This window comes from Polypterus senegalus, chromosome 7, assembly GCF_016835505.1.
Source record: "Polypterus senegalus isolate Bchr_013 chromosome 7, ASM1683550v1, whole genome shotgun sequence".
Classification (NCBI taxonomy): domain Eukaryota; kingdom Metazoa; phylum Chordata; class Cladistia; order Polypteriformes; family Polypteridae; genus Polypterus; species Polypterus senegalus.
This window is the reverse complement of record NC_053160.1, coordinates 86385585-86402790: the sequence shown is the minus strand read 5'-3', so window position 1 is coordinate 86402790 and position 17206 is coordinate 86385585. Positions and strand designations below refer to the sequence as shown.

The window sequence follows — 17206 nt, the reverse complement described above, 5'->3', positions numbered from 1 at the left end:
TTTGTTCCTGAATTTCTTTGGATCTTGGCATGATGTCTAGCTTTTGAGGTGCTTTTGGTCTACTTCTATGTGTCAGGCAGCTCCTATTTAAGTGATTTCTTGATTGAAACAAGTGTGACAGTAATCAGGCCTGGGGGTGGCTACGAAATTGAACTCAGGTGTGATACACCACAGTTAGGTTATTTTTAACAGGGGGCAATTACTTTTTCACACAGGGCCATGTAGGTTTGGATTTTTTCTCCCTAAATAATAAAAACCATCATTTAAAAACTGCATTTTGTGTTTACTTGTGTTATATTTGACTAATGGTTAAATGTGTTTGATGATCAGAAACATTTTGTGTGACAAACATGCAAAAGAATAAGAAATCAGGAAGGGGCAAATAGTTTTTCACACCACTGTATGTATATATATATATATATATATATATATATATATATATATATATATATATATATATAGTGGTCCAGATCTAATTATACTATTTTCATTACGCTACAACTTATTAAGTTTATTACATAAAAAATCATTTTCATCAGCCTTTCCAGCAGCTCCGTGTATGACTTTATCTTTTTGTCTTTTTATGTATTTTTTTTTCTCTATTTCACTGATCACTTCTACCACTTTCTTTTATGTGGAATTGCTCCCTGGACACTTTTTACTATTTTACTACTTGACATGGATTTTACACTCCGAGAATCGCCTATTCAAGTAGTCAGCTTAAAGCACTGAGAAGAAATGCTTATGCCGGTGTGGTTCCTTATTTACCTGACGAGGTAAGAAGACGATATCGGGGCAGCGAGCGGCAAAGATAAAAGATAAGATTAAATCGAGACAACTTGAGAGAAAATGGCGTTATAAACCGTCGGTGCCTTCTGTGATCCTGGGAAATGTGAACTCACTACCAAATAAGATCGACGAACTGGCTGTGCTGGTGAAAAATGTCAGAACCTACAGAGAATGCAGCTTGCTGTGTTTTAGTGAAACGTGGCTAACAACTACCATCCCAGATGCTAACGTGGAGCTACCCGGGTTTAGCACAGTTAGAGCGGACAGAGACGCAAGTACCTGCGGAAGAAGAAAGGAGGAGGACTCGCTCTCTATGTCAATACAAAGTGGTGCAACTCAGGACATGTAAACGTTAAAATCTCCACTTGCTGCAGGGACATCGAACTGTTGGCCGTAAGTCTGCGCCCTATTACTTGCCCAGAGAGTTTGGACACGTGATTGTTGTTATTGTTTACATCCCCCCTCAAGCGAACGCGAGATAGCGAGTGACATCATCCATTCCGCAGTTGCTAAGTTACAAACGCAGCACCCTGAGGCACTTGTGCTAATCGCTGGAGACTTTAACCATGTAACGCTGGACAAAACATTACCTGCCTTCTCCCAGTATGTGGATTGTAACACCGGGAAACAGGACTATCGACCTACTATCGACCTACTGTATGCAAGCGTTAAAGACGCATACAGCGCCACCCCGCTGCCTGCGCTTGGGAAAGCAGATCATAACCTGGTTCTGCTTCAGCCTCAATACAAACCAAGAGTGAGGGCTACCTACAACCACACGCTCATTCAGGAAGTGGTCCTCTGAGGCAGAGCAGGCTCTGAGAGACTGCTTTGGAACTACATACTGGGATATATTGCTGGGTCACATAGTGAGAACATTGAAGAGGCTGTTGAATGCACAACTGATTACATCAACTTCTGTATGGACATTGTAGTTCCAGTAAGAACAGTATGCTGCTATGCTAACAACAAGCCATGGATTACAAGTGACATCAAGGGCCTTTTGAACCAGAAGAAAAGGGCTTTTAAAGGTGGTGATCAGCATGAGCTCAAGCGCGTGCAGAAGGAACTCGAGTCCAGCTCAGGGCGAAAGAGCAGTACAGGAGAAAGCTGGAGCAGAAGTTGCAGAACAACAGCATGAAGGAAGTGTGGGATGGGATGAAGATTATCACTGGCTGCAGCTCAAGCGGGTGCCGCATCGAGACAGATGTGGAGAGAGCAAACCAAATGAACAACTTCTTTAATAGGTTTGATCACTAACCCACTCTCACCTCGAGTACTGCATCCTCCAACCATCCTTCTGCTGATACCAGCATAGGTGAGACATCCCCACCCACAATTACAGCAGCCCATGTGAGCAGAGAGCTGAAAGACTTTGTGCCAGCAAAGCAGCGGGTCCAGATGGTGTATCGCCACGACTGCTGAAGGCCTGTGCGTTGGAACTGGGGAGTCCTCTACAGCATCTTCAACCTGAGCCTGGAACAGGGAGAGTCCCAAGGCTTTGGAAAACATCTTGTATCACCCTGTCCCAAAGGTATCACGTCCTAGTGAGCTGAATGACTTCCGCCTGTTGCTCTGACGTCACATCTGATGAAGACCATGGAGCGGCTGCTGCTTCACCACCTGAGGCCACAGGTCCGCCATGCCCTCGACCCTCTGCAGTTTGCATACCAGGAGAAGGTGGGAGCGGAGGATGCCATCATCTATATGCTACACGATCCCTCTCCCACCTGGACAGAGGCAGTGGTGCTGTAAGAATTATGTTTTGGACTTCTCTAGCGCCTTCAACACCATCCAACCTCTGCTCCTTAGAGACAAGCTGACTGAGATGGGAGTAGACTCACACCTGGTGGCATGGATTGTGGACTATCTTACAGACAGACCTCAATATGTGCGTCTTGGGAACTGCAGGTCTGACATTGTGTTCAGCAATACAGGGGCGCCGCAGGGGACTGTACTTTCTCCGGTCCTGTTCATTCTATATACATCAGACTTCCAATATGACTCGAAGTCCTGTCACATGCAAAAGTTCGCTGATGACACTGCTATTGTGGGCTGCATCAGGAGTGGGCAGGAGGAGGAGTACAGGAAGCTAATCAAAGACTTTGTTAAATGGTGCGACTCAAACCACTTACACCTTAACACCAGCAAGACCAAGGAGCTGGTGGTGGATTTTAGGAGGCCCAGGCCCCTCATGGACCCTGTGATCATCAGAGGTGACTGTGTGCAGAGGGTGCAGACCTATAAATATCTGGGAGTGCAGCTGGATGACAAATTGGACTGGACTGCCAATACTGATGGTCTATGTAAGAAAGGTCAGAGCCGACTATACTTTCTGAGAAGGATGGCATCCTTCAACATCTGCAGTAAGATGCTGCAGATGTTCTACCAGATGGTTGTGGCAAGTGCCCTCTTCTACGCGGTGGTGTGCTGGGGAGGCAGCATAAAGATGAAAGACGCCTCACGCCTGGACAAACTTGTTAAGAAGGCAGGCTCTATTGTAGGAGTAAAGTTGGACAGTTTAACATCTGTGGCAGAGCGACGGGCACTAAGCAAACTCCTGTCAATCATGAAGAATCCACTGCATCCACTGAACAGTGTCATTTCCAGGCAGAGGAGTAGCTTCAGTGACAGACTTTTGTCACTGTCTTGCTCCACTGACAGACTGAGGAGATAGTTCTTTGTTTTTTTTTGTATCAGTATACTGCTGCTGGATTATGTGAATTTCCCCTTGGGAATAATAAAGTATCTATCTATCTATCAATCCATCACCTGAAAAATCCCGGACCATCGAGAAGTGTACGAAATGACGACATGAAGAATCGCCTTCGTGCCAAACTGGAATCATCCCCGCATAAATCAAACTCATCCAGACAAACTGGATCTGCATAATTAGATCTGTACCACTCTGTATATATACACACACATATATATATCTTCAGAATTAAATGATTTATCTAAGAACCAATTAAGTGAAGGAAGACTAAGAATGAGAATTAAATCTGATTACAGTACAATATACACCCCAAATCTATACTAATAAAAGGCAAAGCCCTCACTCACTCACTCACTCACTCACTCACTGACTCATCACTAATTCTCCAACTTCCCGTGTAGGTAGAAGGCTGAAATTTGACAGGCTCATTCCTTACAGCTTACTTACAAAAGTTGGGCAGGTTTCATTTCGAAATTCTATGCCTAATGGTCATAACTGGAAGGTATTTTTCTCCATTAACTGTAATGGAGTTGAGCTGCAATGACGTGGGGGGGCGGAGTTTCGTGTGACATCATCACGCCTCCCACGTAATCACGTGAACTGACTGTCAACGCAGTCCGTAGAAAACCAGGAAGACCTCCAAAAAGCGCTTAAGAAAACATGCATTATATAATTGAGAAGGCAGCGAAACAATAAGAAGCGAGCGAGTGACATATACTACCATATTCATGAGTGCTGCTACCTCGGAAAGAAAGCAAGGTGTAAACCTAAACTTTAAATTAAGTTCATAGACAGGCTACCGCTGGCGTTTCACATGCCCACAGGTAATGCGGGATACAAGTTTAATGAGAGGACGCAGGATATAAACGAGAGTTTTGATCACTTTGTAACTGAGTTAAAATTGTAGGTGAAGGGGTGTGCTTATGCAAATTCCGAGAGACTGTGTTTGTGGGGGATTGACAGTTAAGGCGGGTGGGGGAGTCACGTCATCATCTCCCCGCCCATTCATCTCATCACAGCCGATTAATGGCGGGGACGTCTCACCAGTCTACACAAGACCCACCGCGACTGTCCCCAAAAGGCGATCATAACGCCAGCGAACACATCTCTATACTATATAAAAGAAAAAGGCAACTTTCCTTTCTTTACACCTTTTTTCCTTTTATGCCAAACCAAAGCCTTTCTCTCTTAACACTGCAGAGGACACAAAACTAATTTTCTTTAATTGCCGGTAAGGCACATTACCAGAGGCACAAATTTGAACGTTCACATAGAAAATGTAATTTCTATACCACAGCCGTCGTGTAGCGCCTTTCAAAAGGGATCTACTACCGAGAGATGATCCATATACATTTTAGCTGCTGTTAGTTACTTACCTGTTGTGTTACACAGTCTTTAAAATGTAGTTTACCTGCAACCACTCCAGTAGTGATCAGTGTACCTGTACTTCTTGAAACGTTAATGTTTTACTTTTTAATAACTTATAGACTATATTTTATTATTTTTCCCTTGCACTCAGTGACCAAAGCTATACACACACATATAGACACATACAAACATACACACAAGTATATGTATGTGTATATATATATATATGCACACACACACCCCTATCTAGATTATATATATATATATATATATACACACACACACACACACACACACACATACATACATACATGTGTGTATGTATGTGTATGTGTGTGTGTGTGTGTGTGTGTGTGTGTGTGTGTATATATATATATATATATATATATATATATATATATATATATATATATATATATATATATATATATATATATATATATATATATATATATATATATATATATGACAGCAGCAATCCAAGCTGTGAGAAAACAGTAAAAAGGAGGCGTGTCAGACGTTGTGGTACATTTTCTGATGCAGCTAGATCTAAAATAACTTTGTGACGCTGCCACCAAATACACAAAACAATTACTTTGACAATCATGTTACATTATATTTAAAATGTTTCCTTTTCTTTTTCATAACTTCTTTAACACATGACATCGCTGCGAAGCGCGGGTATTCTGCTAGTCAACAATAAAATCTCCTTTTCCATATTTTCTACATATATATGACAAGAAAAAATCTATATATATATAATTCACTAAGGCAAGACACCAATGGAAAGCAAGCCGGAAGAGGCGTGGATTCACTAAGCCGCCGACAAGTAAGACACCTATGGCGCAAGCCACCGCCCACCAACTCCAAGACCATTGGATACGACGACAACTTGCAGAGCCACGCCCACCAACTCGGACGCGACGACACAGAAAAAACGGCGTCATTTATATTCGTCTGTCGTAGAGGCAACATGCACCTCTGAGCCACGTTGACTGTTCATAGAAGCATGTTTCTCGTGGAGATGAATTGCCATATGCAGAGTGTAAAACGGTTTGTGAGGGGTATCCCATGGGATCCTTAAAACAATCCTTTACAACTGAGGTTAAAACACAATGTAGTAAGCAGTCTTTAAAAACCGAGTTTTCGGTTACGACGCACGACCGCGTGCACCATAGCAAACTGTTTTACACGCTACATGTCACAGGTGCATCTGGACTGTGCAAAGACAACAACGACTCAAGTGACGAGTTGGAGGTGGGCACATGAGTAGGCAGTGCATACTAAACTAGAAATCAGCAGACTAGCATGACGGAGGGAGCGGAATGGTCATCCTTCTCCTCTCCTCCCATTCCACCCTCCGTGCATGAGCGCCGTCCACCCCCATCCCTCCGTCTAGGAGGAGAAGGCGCGATGGTGGTCCGCTAGTTTTCAGTCACAGACGATTGTGTGTTGGTTCGTTCCGTGCATTGATACAATGTTGCTTTTCTTGCTGATTTATTACATTACCGATTTTTCAAATGTTAATTTTCTCCCTGTGCTTAAAAATCATTAAAAAATCGGCCTGATTATGCGGCGTATAGTACACCGCGGGTTGGCTAGTGTTATATATTAACCCATATACAAGTATGTTTATATTTTTCACTTTGCTGTTACATAATGTTCATTTATTTACAAACTCCTGGTTGCATTGTGCCTTGTGTAGTAGAAAAATGGTGTGGCAGGCCTCTGAAACTTTTAATTTTTTTAAAAAGAAGAATATCAAACAATATGTTGAAGATCAGTATTAATGCAATTTTGAAATTGTTACACTGCAGAACAGAATAAGCAGAGTTGTTTTTTGCAAAGTTATACTGCATGGCAGTATATTGTGTGCAAAGTGTATTTTTAGCCACTACTCCCCCCGAGAAAATAACTTAGACGATTACACAAGTATAAATTCATTATTTTAACTGCAGCATTTTGTCAGTATAGCCCAATTCATCTATACATGTACAATATAAAAAAGGAGCTTGAGTAGTGAGAAGGGAAAACACTAATGTGTAGACTTGACAAAGTCAAATTTTGAAACTCTCAAAAGGTACCTGGTGTAATCGCTTTAATTTTCCTAAATATATTACTTTTAGTCCTGCAGTGGGTTGGCACCCTGCCCAGGATTGGTTCCTGCCTTGTGCCCTGTGTTGGCTGGGATTGGCTCCAGCAGACCCCCGTGACCCTGTATTCGGATTCAGCAGGTTAGAAAATGGATGGATGGATATTACTTTCAGCTAATTTTCTGTGCAGAAATTCCCAAAAACTTTTGCACACTTTGGTCTCTTTTTACATACTTTCTTCTTAAAAATCTGACAACTTCAAAGGAGTTTAATTCAGGAGATTAAGATGGCTGCAACAAAATACTGATTTTCTTTTAACCATTTCTTTGACGATTTTGAAGTGCTTATGGGTAGTGACATGCCTAGAACGACTAGATGTCCTGTATCTACTGGGGCAGTCATGTATATAAGCACCAGGAAAGATGCACAAACTTATTCTTAAAAAATATTAATGTGTTGTGCATTTCAGATTTTGTTCTCATTTCAGTAACATATGAAAAACACAGTACTATGAACATTGTGGCACATTAAGTTTTGATTTTAATAAATTACTGCACATAGTTCTATTACAAACAGACAATATCTAACCAATAAGATGTCCTATGATTGTAAATTAGACACCTAAAAGAATACACTCACTGGTAAGACAGATTGCTTTAACCTTTACTATCTCACTAAAGATCATTTCAAGTAAAAATACAATCTTGTGATAAAGGCAAGGTGGTCTAGAACCTCCAGTTAAGAAGAACTTTTAAATTCTTCATTTACAAACTGTAGCATTGCTATCAGTACAATGATCAGAAAAGGCTAGCAAGAGTTCTCCAAAGGGACCCTCTTAAGTTTTAACTTAAGTTAAAAAAAGTTAAGTTCAGCACTACAAAGCTGAATCTGCAGCAATTAAAGTAACAATTTGTTTGCTGTCCCAACTTCTGTTATCATTCTGAAGTTTCCTTTTTTCTGCTTTTGCTAATCTAAACTTTAATTTTAAACCTCTGAATCGGCAGCCTGAAACAACCTGAATCGGCTGCGGGTACCATGTCATTCTACCAGTAGTGACAAACACACTAGCAAAATGCAAAACTAAAGAAGAATCAGTCATGATTGATAATGAGAGAGCAATTGTCTGTGATCACCACCTGCAAAACCATTCCTTTTTGGGGGGTTGTCTTGCTGTTGTCTCTCCAGTGCATTGGTTATCCCTTTCACTTGCTACAAAGCAGTTAGATTCACAATCGCTTATGCTTCCTAACTGGACAGATTGACAACCCTGAAGCTTAACTGACTTGAGCAGTGTACTTTCATCTTAGTATAAGGTCTCCACATATAGTACCATTAATCTCAGTATTATAACAATAACATTGAAAATGTTCATGCTTATAAATTGTGCTTATAGAGTACAAGAAGAAACAACTCAAAATAAATTACTTTGTTCTGAGGAGGAATACTCCATTCAGCCCATAGCAAGCAGCTCTTTTTACTGATATCATTCTCAAAATGCTCCACACCGATATGAGGCCACTTTTGATGGTGGAAGATGTCTGATTTAAAGCCATGGTTTAGAAGCTCAATCCTGGTTACACTCTTGCATCAAGGACATATTTCACTGAACTGATGGAGAAAAGTGAAAGAGTGCCATAAAATCTGCTAAAAGCAAAATGTATCTCACAGCAGATATGGGCAAGTGTGGCCACTATAGCCTACCTAGACATTACATGCCATTACACTTCAGATGATTGAAGCATGTTGTTCTGACTTACCACAGGTGGAGGCATAGAGGCATAGCATATAGGATCCAACTCTATGGAGTGGGTACAGAAAATGACAACCAGATTTAAAATTTCTCCTATCAAAATGATTGCCCTTGTGCATAAAAATGGTGCCAATATTGTGGCTGCGGCAAGAATACTGGAAGAGAAGAATGAGTGGTCCAGTGTCCATTGCAAAGGCTACACTTTTGCATCTGGCAGTTAATTCTGCATTGAAGCACTCAAGCGCCGATGGAGCCATTATTTGGGGCTATGAGATGTGTTGTTGGAATCTTCAAAAGAAGTGACCTTGCCTACAAAAAACTCCAAGAGAGCCGACAAAAAATGGGGACACCTGGCCACAAGGTTGTTGAAAATGTGAGCAAATGTGTGAACAGCACTTTCTCTATAATAAGCCAACTACTGGTGTAAAAATGGCCTGTAACTGCTACACTGTCTGAGCCATATGTCACACAGACAGGCAAAATATACCCTGATCTCAAAGCATTATCTTTTTGTAGCATTTCTTTTGTTTCCTCCGCACAATGTAATAGAAAGTCAATTCTTGATCCACGAGATTTAGACCGCCCTTTGCGCTATTGTAGTTGACTACAGCACAACCCTTCATAAAGTGCTTGTTGTCTTTTGCCAGTATAATGACTATAGATGTATTATGTACAATGCTAAGAAGACAAACATCTTTCTTGTCCTTCCATTTCAGCGCAAGCACTTTAGCCTTTTGCCAACCTACTAGCACACCTTACTGTAATTTAGCTCTGCCGAAGTCTTCAGGCATGCCATGACGGTTAGGTTCCATATGAGATGGTCTTTTTTTTTTAGCAAGATATCAAATAGCTCTGGCGAATTGTAAAAATTGTTACAATGATTGTTACACAGTAACCTTGATCCAGCAAAGCATCTATCAGTTGGCACAATGAAGTAGCAACTCCATACTGATTGCATTATGGATAAAACATTGTCCCTTTCCCTGTGTATAAAACCAAACTCCAATTGTATCCCGTTTTAGATTAACAAAGCTCGTAAAATTTTACACCAAATTTTCCTCTTTTTGATGTGATGTACTGTATCCATGACAGTCTGCCTTTATAAACCATGACACTTTCATCGATGTTGACATCGCGGTCTGGAATGTAAATGCTCTGAAATTTTACAACAGTGGCCTGGTATATCTCCCAAATTTTCTCCAGTGTGGGTGCTGGATGGGTATTCTCATCAACAACATTCATTGTTGGTAAAGTGCAGATATTTCATAATTAGTGAAAACCTGCATTCAGACATAATTTCTCTAAAGAACGACGGCACTGACAACTCTTTTACAGCCAGAGTGATTCTTGGTTCTAACATTTATGCAAGATGCATCTGTACAGTTGCCCAAGTGATACTTGGGACTAACACTTTTAGCACAGCTTTAGCAGCTCGAGTAATGCTCAGGTCTAATGCTAAGGAGGCTACATGTGAAGATTTGAAGACCATAATATATAACACCACTGCACGTTTCATTTGGTGCCTTGAATAAAGTAAATTTGCAATTGTGTGTTCTATAATGGGTGTTGTATGAAATAAAACTTTGAAGTAGAATACAGTGATCATCCACTAAAATCAAGCATTCTTCATGAAAAAAATAAAATTGGTTTGAGTGGTAACTATAATCTGTCCCTGTATGAGTCAGCATGGATGAAAGTATGAAAGTGTCCAAAGAGCCCTAAAAGTTGGTAAGCTGGAGATTTATGTGCAAGCTTCATTTTCAGACTGCATACTTTGCCTTCTTTTCCCTCATGTAAAAATACACCTTTAATTGTTTATAAATATACTACTACATAAAAAATAGTCAGTTTCTACTTTTTAGTCACAAATTTAAAAAATATTAAAATAATATAAATGGCAAGACATACCTGATCCTGGCTTGTTACATCAGTCACAACAGCATCTGGGGCTCTGTTAGGTGGCTTTACTGTACCCTAAAGTTAATTAAGTTAAAACCAAGCATCAGAAGTGAAACAAATAAAATATACACAATATCAGGGTGATCATATATCACAGCTTTTAGTTATAATGTGCATTAAATAGTGTATGTTATTCTAATACTACAGTACAGGCCAAAAGTTTGGACACACCTCCTCATTCAATGTGTTTTCTTTATTTTCATGACCATTTACATTGGTAGATTCTCACTGAAGGCATCAAAACTATGAATGAACACATGTGGAGTTATGTACTTAACAAAAAAAGGTGAAATAACTGAAAACATGTTTTATATTCTAGTTTCTTCAAAATAGCCACCCTTTGCTCTGATTACTGCTTTGCACACTCTTGGCATTCTTTCGATGAGCTTCAACAGGTAGTCACCTGAAATGTTTTTCACTTCACAGGTGTGCCTTATCAGGGTTATTTAGTGGAATTTCTTGCTTTATCAATGGGGTTGGGACCAGCAGTTGTGTTGTGCAGAAGTCAGGTTAGTTGGACGATCATTTATCTTTCAACAGGACAATGATCCCAAACACACCTCCAGGCTGTGTAAGGGCTATTTGACCAAGAAGGAGAGTGATGGAGTGCTGTAAATGGTCATGAAAATAAAGAAAACACATTGAATGAGGAGGTGTGTCCAAACTTTTGGCCTGTACTGTACTGTATATCAGCTTACTTATCACAGATTAAAAAAAAAAAACAAATAATATACACCAATAAAAAGCAAATATAGAAAAAGATGCATCATATTGTCACATTGCAGTTTATTTTCTCAAATACTCTCTGTACCCAAATTTGATAGTAACCATTCCTAATGCCAAACATAAATCATGACAGATCAAAACATCAATAAATAAATAAATGAGTGTGTTATGTAAATTAATCAGTCGCATATATTTTCCAAATGGGCAATGTAACATTCGTAAAGTACATGCTATAGAGACTTAAGTATACAAAATAAAATGTTGAAAATGCAAATGTGTGAAGGACATCAGTCTTGAGCCAATTCAACTTCCTAAATCACATCATTTATCAAAGGAATCTGTTTATTCACATTTTATGTTTATAGGAAACTGGATCCCATCCTAGCAGTAGCTGATAAAAAGACAGAAACCAAACCCATACAACAATCTGTAACTTCACTCTACTCAAATTAATATTAAATTTAACTGACTCTGTATATTTAAACATCTTTGTTTTTTAATGCTACCAAAAAGTGAGGATCTTAATAATAAATATTAATTTCTCTGAAAAACACTGTATAAATGCAAATATTAATTTCAATTAACACCACTACAGTGAAATTTTGTACTTTGCCCTACTGCATATTCTGTAATGTGTATACATTCAGTAAAGTACAATGTCCATTTTGCAGTAAACAAATTAAAAAGTTAACTTGAAACTGTTAAACAAAAATGGATTAGTTGAAAAAAATAGTGTTTAATATTGTTTGTTTTTAGTTTTACAATAAAGATAAAGCACACTTATTAAAAAAGCGTGTCAATGATTGTAAATACATTAAATCATATACAAATAATTATTAAATAAGTGTAACACAAACATTCCTTTTTTTAAAAAAAACCAAATGCTGTCTCAAAAAAACAGTCACCACTCAAAGCTTTAAAATGTGGAAAAATATGAAACACTGGAAGGTTAAACTTGCATTAATCTAGAATTAATATATAGAAAACTCAGAAAGTATTTGAACAATGACACATTGTTACCTGCCCCTCCCAAAGCTCTGGTCTAGACTCAGTCCTTGAGCAACTGTGCCTCAAGTAGAGTAAGGAAAGGCACACTCATTCATTTAAGGGAGCAGCATTACAAGCATCTGGTTTTCAAAGTAAATTCCTCAATATAATAAAAAGTTAAGCTCATGCATGCTTCCATATTTCTACTTAACTACAAGTCAACGGACAGTTGTTTCAGATCCATTTCAATCTGGAATAACGTAAAGGTAATTCAACTTTAGAAAAATAATTGTGAGAGAGGATGACATATCTGTTGCCTTGGCTATTGATGATTTTTTTTAAAACCTTTGCTGGGCACAGTTGTAAAAAGAGTCTTGTCTTTTGTTAAATAAAATGTGATGGCTTCTTTTATCTAAATTTGCTTTTGACAGCTTGCTGAATATAGAAATGTATTTATTACAAAGACGGTTATCAGTGTCAATGCCCCAACGTTACTAGGACTTGGTTTTGCTACTGATTGCTTATCTTTCATGCACTCTCCATAAAGAAATGTGTGCTTGAATTATAGATAGTTGCACTAATGTTTGGTTGTAGTGCTGCAAAAGTTTGCTTAGTATGCCTTTTAGAAAAACATTTTTGATATTGAAAATAAAAACCCAAATTACAAACAATTCTCTTCATTTTGGCGTTCTAACTAATAAGTGTCAGGTCAACATTACTTCTCAAATTTTCTGGAGGCTGTTAAAAGGAAAAGGAGGAAATGTACAGTTTTTAAAAGATATTGTTAGGGATCACAGTTTTAAAAATAATTTCAGCACAGTCACCATCAATTATTCATATGATGTCAGTGCCTGTGATTCACAAACCCACTTGCACTTAGTGAATGTGTTTGTGCTTGATTACAACACTCATTTGTTGTTTAGAGTAGTCTTTAAATGAGAAACTTTGATTCCTGACAGACTGAGATTACTAAATGGAATGCAGAAATTGCCATTTTTCACAATTAGTATATTGTGGTAATTGTAATTGTGAGTAATATATATAGGCTCTTGCCAGTCAAGACAAGGAACAGTTCATTGTAATTTTACTCACTAAAGCTCAGTGTCATCTAGCAGCCATTTCTGAGGCATTTCAAGGCACAGTAACAATATCTGATGCAAAATAAATAAGTTAAAATAATCTTCTGCAATAGGGCTGTCAAATTTGCGAAAAAACTAAAGATTTGAATATCCATATTAAAAATATATATTCAAATGTATTAAAACATATATTACAAATTGTGCATTGATATGTGTATGTATGTTCTATATATGTGTTTTAAATAATAATTATAAATAAATGTACTTTTTTTTTGCTTTTGTGCATCTGAAAAGCATGAAATGCATATAATTTGTGAATAGTTGAAAACAAAGCTCTTCACAGAAATTGAATATTTACACTCACAAAATGATGTAATCAAAGAGAAATCAGAATAGGGCAAAGTTCTAAAGTGCTTCTTTATACTTGTAAAGCACATAGAAAACCCAGGCAAAATTACTTGTGAATGCTCAAATATGTTAAACAGTCATTAATCAATCTCTTCTTCTGCTCCAGCAGTATTATAAACACAATTAGTTCAATAGTTAGGGCAATAATTAAAAAGTTAAAATCAACTGGAACCGTTACCAACTTGCCTGGAAGAGGTTCCAAGCTTATTTTGACCCCACAACCCACAATCTAAGCAGAAACCCTTCTTTCCTTTCCACTCCTTCCAGAAAGAGACTACTAACCATTACAGTTTGGAAGCTTCTCCATCTAGGCCATCCATCCACTATGCTGGCCTCCCAGCTTCCATTCCTGCTGGGATGCCAGTTCCGGTGAACCACAGCTGTCACAGTGCCCCTCATTGCCCACCTTCTTTCCAGGAAAGGGAAAACTACAACCTCCCTTCCTGACCATCCATTATACTGGCCTCCCCCTTCCATACACACGACTCCTACTCACCTGGATGAGTATGATCGGCTTTTTTATGCTGGACGCTGTAGCACTTGGTGGAAGCACTTCTGGGTCACTTGGAAGACCCATTAAACAGGGAGTTGTTCTTTTCCTGGAACACCCTTGGGCAGCACCAAGGTCTCCAAAAGTGTTGTTACTCAGGACTATGAATACCTTGGATCCCTGTAGACTGGGCCATGCCCAAGGACCACTGCCACCTACTGTACTGGGAAGGAACTGCTCTTGACAGACAACTTCCCTCAGTCCATCCATTAATCTTCCACCCTGACTAGAAAAATGATCAAGCACCATTCCGGCCAGGATATGCCCCCATATATAGTTTGATCCATTATGGCCTCCTGTCTGGGTCAGGCATCACCACTCATTCCTGTCTGGGTGCCAATCCATCCTTTGGGCACTTACAATGGTAATTAATCTGTTCTACATATGGTACAATGCTTATGATACCCACATAGTGAAAGATAAAACAATGAAGACTTTTGACACTACAATATTATTCTTCAATTAATGATGTACAAACTCATTTAGTTTTAGTTTTGTTTCTTTAATTAATAAACATTTGGATTACCTCTGGCTTAACTAATATTACATGTAAGATAAAGATTGTGTCATCAGTAAAAACAGACTTAAACTAGCGAAGTATAGTATAATGAAATTCAGAACATTTCTAAAAAGTTTTAGTAAAACATATAATTCTTTATTAATACCTTACTCTTTAAAATTGCAACTGGGAGTTTACTCAGTGATTGTTACCTTTGCTTTTTCTGATGTTCTTTTCCCTCCAAATCCACCAGCACCCACTATAAACAAAGAATACTGGTTGTAGCAAAGCAAATTTTCCCCATCATATGTATGAACTGAAAAACAGAACACAGTATATATATTAGCTTCAAGTATGCTGTATTTGTGCTATTTACTATGTATTATGTATTTGTGCTATTTACCATGTATTATCCTATGAAAACATAACTATTTGTTTTCAAGTGTGTCAATCAATAAATTGGAATAAACAGCAAAACTTCCATCCAACAATAACAAATAACACCAATTACATTCTAAAATAATCCTTTAAAAATATGTATGTGGACTGCCAGTGATGGTTTCTCACCACCTGAGTTTGATCTGCCAGACTTTATGCTACAAACCAAAAGCCTATTTGTATTCCAAAAGGTGGAAAATGCCAGGCTGCAAAGGCAGACAAAGCACAGATCAGAAGATGAATCTTTAGTTAAGGTATTATTTGGTCAATATCCGTAAACCAATCCCATCTTTCATCAGAATCTATACATAAATCTGTGTACAAGGGTAAGGAGTGCTTCATGCTGCTGGCTTATATATTGCATCAATGACATTACTTGGTATTAATTCGTTAATTAATTATGTTAAAAATAGCGCTACCCAAAACAAAAACAAAATGGCTTAGTGGTAATTCCATCCATCCATTATCCAACCCGCTATATCCTAACTACAGGGTCCAAAACAAATAATTAATTTTAGAAATTTCAGAACAATAATGATAAAAAGAAAAAAAAAATCAAATATTCAGAATCTTGAAAAAAAAACCAAATGGTAGACAGGAGAAACCTGCCTCACGGAGTAAACCCAATCAGCTCTTTACTAACTGAACAGAATTGAATCAGTTATGGATAGCATAGCTACAACAATTGTTGACCTCAGACATAAAAAGTTCAAGAAGATAAATACTGTAAAATGAAAATTTGCCTCCGATAGACTATCGTAGAATATATGCTGACCACCAAAAGAGAGCATGAGTTAAGAAGGAAGGACCAAAACAGGATTGATTCCAATTACTCTGCTGTTCCGATTGGCACATTCATTTCCCATCTAGCAGTGATCATTTGAACACTGAAGGCTTGAGAAACTTTATATTGATAATTAATAAACTGCATTATAATAGCAGGAGGTTGGGACATTTTATCCCTTGTGCTACATATCCTGTGTGCCCTCTATATAATAGGCTTAAAAGAAGGAAGAGCAGGAAAATATTTGGCCAGAACTGAAGAAGGAAAATAAGCATATACTCTCCTTATCTGTTAATCCTTATGTTGACTAGTCTAAGGATGTTTTAGTTCTGATCATTTTCCATTTTGGTGAGCTTTGTTGACAACTCCACCTCCTTACTGATGCCAACAATTTCTATAGTATGGTGGTCATTCTTGCCTTTAATGTTTTTCTGCATTATCTTGAAATCAACCCTTAAGTTGTTTGTGTCAGCACAGAGCTCAGTGTGATTCTGCTGGATGATGCCATGTAAAGAGAAGACCTGCACCTCAACACATACTTTCATCTTCTCAACAAAAGAAGCCATGAAGGGAGAGATGATGTATTACTCTTTGCTGCCTTCAGGTTGGAGTAACTGTTTATTTGGACTGTTAATGAAAGAACTGAATCTTCCTTGTGAAGGTAAACTGAATCTTATATGCTGTTTTGACAAAGTTTATATGGCAAGGACAATCAGTGGTGAGCAAAAAATGGAAAGGAAACAAGCAGAAGCCGAGCTAAGCAGCCATTATCAGTGAGCCTCATGTGATCTTCCACTAAGGTAAACCTACTTTAAAGAACACAACTTCAAAAATAAGCTGGAACAAAAATTAACATGTTAAAATGAAACCTCATTTATGTATTTTTTTGGTTTCTTTAATAAAAAAATCACTTGTACAAAAATGCCACAAGCTACATCTGGACATAGCTAGTATATTTAGTCTATAGTGGAATTCTCATTCAGTTTATGGCAAAACACAGATGCAGTGGAGATTGCTGCATCAAAACCTGATGCATTGCTCTTTAAACCTATACTTGCTG

General features: G+C 38.3%; 1 protein-coding gene across 1 annotated transcript in view; it reads right to left on the bottom strand.

Moving 5' to 3' along the window:
- Positions 1–17206, bottom strand: part of hsd17b4 (hydroxysteroid (17-beta) dehydrogenase 4) — a 203241-nt gene that overhangs the window by 81574 nt on the left and 104461 nt on the right. Inside the window, exons 16-17 of the mRNA XM_039758980.1 lie at positions 15137–15240; positions 10625–10690 (exon numbers count right to left, since the gene is read on the bottom strand). Coding sequence (XP_039614914.1) covers positions 10625–10690; positions 15137–15240 — 170 coding nt within the window. The remainder of the gene's footprint in view (positions 1–10624; positions 10691–15136; positions 15241–17206) is intronic.